Below are 6736 nucleotides of genomic sequence, written 5' to 3'. Positions count from 1 at the left end.
CTGTGCCAATGTCTCAAACACTCTCCTCTAACTCTCCTCTCAGCCCAGTTATCCTTCAATGGCTGAGACTGGCTGGGCCTCTCTCCCTGTCTCAGTTCAGGCTTCTGGCTGGGCCTCTCTCCCTGTCTCAGTCCTGGCTTCTAGCTGGGCCTCTCTCCCTGTCTCAGTTCAGGCTTCTAGCTGGGCCTCTCTCCCTGTCTCAGTCCTGGCTTCTAGCTGGGCCTCTCCCCCTGTCTCAGTTCAGGCTTCTGGCTGGGCCTCTCTCCCTGTCTCAGTCCTGGCTTCTAGCTGGGCCTCTCCCCCTGTCTCAGTTCAGGCTTCTGGCTGGGCCTCTCTCCCTGTCTCAGTTCAGGCTTCTGGCTGGGCCTCTCTCCCTGTCTCAGTCCTGGCTTCTAGCTGGGCCTCTCTCCCTGTCTCAGTTCAGGCTTCTAGCTGGGCCTCTCTCCCTGTCTCAGTCCTGGCTTCTAGCTGGGCCTCTCTCCCTGTCTCAGTTCAGGCTTCTGGCTGGGCCTCTCCCCCTGTCTCAGCCCAGCCTGGCTATAGGACCCGTTCCAGGCCTACTGTTTCTGGCTGGGACTTTCTCCCTGCCTCCCACTCTCAGCTCAACAGGGTTATTAGCGAGCCCATCTTCGACTCTGACTTGATAATTGAGCTCATTTTCCTCCTATCCATCTGCTCCTGCTGCTCCTCAAGACAAACAACAATCATTGAGCCATTGCTTTTACTGGACACCAGTTACAGTAGGAACTATGTGTTTTGTATTGTGTATTGAATGTTTTCCTCTCTCTCCCCCTCTTTTTCTCTCTCCATCCCCCTCTTTTTCTCTCTCTCTCTCTCTCTCTCTCTCTCTCTCTCTCTCTCTCTCTCTCTCTCTCTCTCTCTCTCTCTCTCTCTCTCTCTCTCTCTCCCCTCTCTCTCTCTCTCTCTCTCTCTCTCTCTCTCTCTCTCTCTCTCCACCCCCCTCCCTTCCCCATTCCCCTCTGTCTCTCTCTCTCTCTCTCTCGCCCCCCTCTCTCTCTCTCTCTCTCTCTCTCTCTCTCTCTCTCGCCCCCTTTTCTCCCTCTTTCTCCTCTCTCTCTCTCTCTCTCTCTCTCTCTCTCTCTCTCTCTCTCTCTCTCTCTCTCTCTCTCTCTCTCCACCCCCTCTCTCCCCCCCTCCCCATTCCCCTCTGTCTCTCTCTCTGTACAGGGCAGCTTCGTGGCCAGCATGACCGCTACTCTGAGACAGATGGACGACTACCACTACACTCACCTGATCAACACCTTCGGCAAGATGAGGACCGACGTTGTGGTGAGTTCCACGCCTCACTCACCTGACTGTACCTCGTCAAATATCCAAATCAGAAGCTACCCTCTCTGTTATAGAAATATAGTCTACAGAACGACCATCCCGGTATAGAACGACCATCCTGTTCAGTCTCCATCGTTGGAGTGGGCAGACCAGAATATCACACCTTAATTTGATAGGTCCATCATTTCCTGATGTAACTTGATATGTTGGGGATCCTCCAATCAGATTCAGGCGTGGAACATTTCTTGTGAGCTGCCGTGTAAAATGGCCCCCAGGTTGATATGATAGTTCTATTAAATATACATTTACATTTAAGTCATTTAGCAGACGCTCTTATCCAGATATACAACAAGCACTGCCGGTAGTCTAGTGGTTAGAGCGTTGGGCCAGTAACCTGAAAGGTTGCTAGATTGACTCCGCGAGCTGACAGGGTATAAATCTGTCTTCCTGCCCCTGAATAAGGCTGTTATCACACTGGTGCCTCCTGGTTGGGTTAAATGAGACACATTTCAGTTGAATGCATTCAGTTGTACAACTGACTAGGTATCCTCCTCTCCCTATGGAGAGAATTAAATAGTAAGCCATTTGGGACTCATCGCAGGTCTTCATGAGGAACAAACTCTCTCCCTGAGGGACTCATCCCATGACTTCATCAGGAACAAACTCTCTCCCTGAGGGACTCATCCCATGACTTCACGAGGAACAAACTCTCTCCCTGAGGGACTCATCCCATGACTTCATCAGGAACAAACTCTCTCCCTGAGGGACTCATCCCATGACTTCACGAGGAACAAACTCTCTCCCTGAGGGACTCATCCCAGGTCTTCATCAGGAACAAACTCTCTCCTGAGGGACTCATCCCATGACTTCACGAGGAACAAACTCTCTCCCTGAGGGACTCATCCCAGGTCTTCATCAGGAACTAACTCTCTCCCTGAGGGACTGATCGCAGGTCTTCATCAGGAACAAACTCTCTCCCTGAGGGACTCACCCCAGGTCTTCATCAGGAACAAACTCTCTCCCTGAGGAACTCATCTCAGGTCTTCTCAGGAACAAACTCTCTCCCTGATGGACTCATCCCAGGTCTGCATGAGGAACAAACTCTCCCTGAGGGACTCATCCCAGGTCTGCATGAGGAACAAATACTCTCTTCGGTTGAAGAGCATGCCTTTACTTTTACTTGTATTGAAGAGCAATTGGAGGCCACGGAAGGAGAGTTGTATGGCATTGAAGCTTGCCTGGAGGGTTGTTAACACAGTGTCTAAAGAAGGGCCAGAAGTATACAGAATGGTGTCGTCTGCGTAGAGGTGGATCAGAGACTCACCAGCAGCAAAAGCGACCTCATTGATGTATACAGAGAAGAGAGTCGGTCCAAGAATTGAACCCTGTGGCACACCCATAGAGACTGCCAGAGGTCCCTGTATATGGCCTCCACATTGACTCCGTACCGGTACCCCCTGTATATAGCCTCCACATTGACTCTGTACCGGTACCCCTGTATATAGCCTCCACATTGACTCTGTACCAGTACCCCTGTATATAGCCTCCACATTGACTCTGTACCGTACCCCTGTATATAGCCTCCACATTGACTCTGTACCAGTACCCCTCTATATAGCCTCCACATTGACTCTGTACCAGTACCCCTGTATATAGTCTCCACATTGACTCTGTACCAGTACCCCTGTATATAGCCTCCACATTGACTCTGTACCAGTACCCCTGTATATAGCCTCCACATTGACTCTGTACCAGTACCCACTGTATATAGCCTCCACATTGACTCTGTACCAGTACCCCTGTATATAGCCTCCACATTGACTCTGTACCAGTACCCCTGTATATAGCCTCCACATTGACTCTGTACCAGTACCCCTGTATATAGCCTCCACATTGACTCTGTACCAGTACCCCTGTATATAGCCTCCACATTGACTCTGTACCAGTACCCTGTATATAGCCTCCACATTGACTCTGTACCAGTACCCCTGTATATAGCCTCCACATTGACTCTGTACCAGTACCCCTGTATATAGCCTCCACATTGACTCTGTACCAGTACCCCCTGTATATAGCCTCCACATTGACTCTGTACCAGTACCCCTGTATATAGCCTCCACATTGACTCTGTACCGGTACCCCTGTATATAGCCTCCACATTGACTCTGTACCAGTACCCCTGTATATAGCCTCCACATTGACTCTGTACCAGTACCCCTGTATATAGTCTCCACATTGACTCTGTACCAGTACCCCCTGTATATAGCCTCCACATTGACTCTGTACCAGTACCCCTGTATATAGCCTCCACATTGACTCTGTACCGGTACCCCTGTATATAGTCTCCACATTGACTCTGTACCAGTACCCCTGTATATAGCCTCCACATTGACTCTGTACCAGTACCCCTGTATATAGCCTCCACATTGACTCTGTACCAGTACCCCTGTATATAGCCTCCACATTGACTCTGTACCAGTACCCCTGTATATAGTCTCCACATTGACTCTGTACCAGTACCCCTGTATATAGCCTCCACATTGACTCTGTACCAGTACCCCTGTATATAGCCTCCACATTGACTCTGTACCAGTACCCCTGTATATAGCCTCCACATTGACTCTGTACCAGTACCCCTGTATATAGTCTCCACATTGACTCTGTACCGGTACCCCTGTATATAGCCTCCACATTGACTCTGTACCGGTACCCCTGTATATAGTCTCCACATTGACTCTGTACCGGTACCCCTGTATATAGCCTTCACATTGACTCTGTACCGGTACCCCTGTATATAGCCTCCACATTGACTCTGTACCGGTACCCCTCTATATAGCCTCCACATTGACTCTGTACCGGTACCCCTGTATATAGTCTCCACATTGACTCTGTACCGGTACCCCTGTATATAGTCTCCACATTGACTCTGTACCGGTACCCCTGTATATAGCCTCCACATTGACTCTGTACCAGTACCCCTGTATATAGCCTCCACATTGACTAGCCTCCACATTGACTCTGTACCAGTACCCCTGTATATAGCCTCCACATTGACTCTGTATCGGTACCCCTGTATATAGTCTCCACATTGACTCTGTACCAGTACCCACTGTATATAGCCTCCACATTGACTCTGTACCAGTACCCCTGTATATAGCCTCCACATTGACTCTGTACCGGTACCCCTGTATATAGCCTCCACATTGACTCTGTACCAGTACCCCTGTATATAGCCTCCACATTGACTCTGTACCAGTACCCCTGTATATAGCCTCCACATTGACTCTGTACCAGTACCCCTGTATATAGCCTCCACATTGACTCTGTACCAGTACCCCTGTATATATCCTCCACATTGACTCTGTACCAGTACCCCTGTATATAGCCTCCACATTGACTCTGTACCAGTACCCCTGTATATAGCCTCCACATTGACTCTGTACCGGTACCCCTGTATATAGCCTCCACATTGACTCTGTACCGGTACCCCTGTATATAGCCTCCACATTGACTCTGTACCGGTACCCCTGTATATAGCCTCCACATTGACTCTGTACCAGTACCCCTGTATATAGCCTCCACATTGACTCTGTACCAGTACCCCTGTATATAGCCTCCACATTGACTCTGTACCAGTACCCCTGTATATATCCTCCACATTGACTCTGTACCAGTACCCCTGTATATAGCCTCCACATTGACTCTGTACCAGTACCCCTGTATATAGCCTCCACATTGACTCTGTACCGGTACCCCTGTATATAGCCTCCACATTGACTCTGTACCGGTACCCCTGTATATAGCCTCCACATTGACTCTGTACCGGTACCCCTGTATATAGCCTCCACATTGACTCTGTACCGGTACCCCTGTATATAGCCTCCACATTGACTCTGTACCAGTACCCCTGTATATAGCCTCCACATTGACTCTGTACCAGTACCCCTGTATATAGCCTCCACATTGACTCTGTACCAGTACCCCCTGTATATAGCCTCCACATTGACTCTGTACCAGTACCCCTGTATAGAGCCTCCACATTGACTCTGTACCAGTACCCCTGTATATAGCCTCCACATTGACTCTGTACCAGTACCCCTGTATATAGCCTCCACATTGACTCTGTACCAGTACCCCTGTATATAGCCTCCACATTGACTCTGTACCAGTACCCCTGTATATAGCCTCCACATTGACTCTGTACCAGTACCCCTGTATATAGCCTCCACATTGACTCTGTACCAGTACCCCCTGTATATATCCTCCACATTGACTCTGTACCAGTACCCCTGTATATAGCCTCCACATTGACTCTGTACCAGTACCCCTGTATATAGCCTCCACATTGACTCTGTACCAGTACCCCTGTATATAGCCTCCACATTGACTCTGTACCGGTACCCCTGTATATAGCCTCCACATTGACTCTGTACCGGTACCCCTGTATATAGCCTCCACATTGACTCTGTACCAGTACCCCTGTATATAGCCTCCACATTGACTCTGTACAAGTACCCCTGTATATAGCCTCCACATTGACTCTGTACCAGTACCCCTGTATATAGCCTCCACATTGACTCTGTACCGGTACCCCTGTATATAGCCTCCACATTGACTCTGTACCAGTACCCCTGTATATAGCCTCCACATTGACTCTGTACCGGTACCCCCTGTATATAGCCTCCACATTGACTCTGTACCAGTACCCCTGTATATAGCCTCCACATTGACTCTGTACCAGTACCCCTGTATATAGCCTCCACATTGACTCTGTACCAGTACCCCTGTATATAGCCTCCACATTGACTCTGTACCAGTACCCCTGTATAGAGCCTCCACATTGACTCTGTACCAGTACCCCTGTATATAGCCTCCACATTGACTCTGTACCAGTACCCCTGTATATAGCCTCCACATTGACTCTGTACCAGTACCCCTGGATATAGCCTCCACATTGACTCTGTACCAGTACCCCCTGGATATAGTCTCCACATTGACTCTGTACCAGTACCCCTGGATATAGCCTCCACATTGACTCTGTACCAGTACCCCTGTATATAGCCTCCACATTGACTCTGTACCGGTACCCCTGTATATAGCCTCCACATTGACTCTGTACCGGTACCCCTGTATATAGCCTCCACATTGACTCTGTACCGGTACCCCTGTATATAGCCTCCACATTGACTCTGTACCGGTACCCCTGTATATAGCCTCCACATTGACTCTGTACCAGTACCCCTGTATATAGCCTCCACATTGACTCTGTACCAGTACCCCTGTATATAGCCTCCACATTGACTCTGTACCAGTACCCCCTGTATATAGCCTCCACATTGACTCTGTACCAGTACCCTGTATAGAGCCTCCACATTGACTCTGTACCAGTACCCCTGTATATAGCCTCCACATTGACTCTGTACCAGTACCCCTGTATATAGCCTCC

The 6736-nt window shown here is 49.4% G+C and overlaps 1 protein-coding gene across 1 annotated transcript in view; it reads left to right on the top strand.

Annotated features, from left to right (window-relative positions):
• The first annotated feature begins 1179 nt into the window (after positions 1-1179).
• LOC124024208 (dedicator of cytokinesis protein 1-like) overlaps positions 1180-6736 on the top strand; it is an 8076-nt gene continuing 2519 nt past the window's right edge. The window contains exon 1 of the mRNA XM_046338207.1: positions 1180-1290. Coding sequence (XP_046194163.1) covers positions 1207-1290 — 84 coding nt within the window. The 5' untranslated portion in view covers positions 1180-1206. The remainder of the gene's footprint in view (positions 1291-6736) is intronic.

The sequence above is a fragment of the Oncorhynchus gorbuscha genome, unplaced genomic scaffold (genome assembly GCF_021184085.1).
Source record: "Oncorhynchus gorbuscha isolate QuinsamMale2020 ecotype Even-year unplaced genomic scaffold, OgorEven_v1.0 Un_scaffold_1785, whole genome shotgun sequence".
Lineage (NCBI taxonomy): Eukaryota > Metazoa > Chordata > Actinopteri > Salmoniformes > Salmonidae > Oncorhynchus > Oncorhynchus gorbuscha.
Note: the sequence above shows the minus strand (reverse complement) of the source record. Positions and strands in the feature narration are given on the sequence as shown.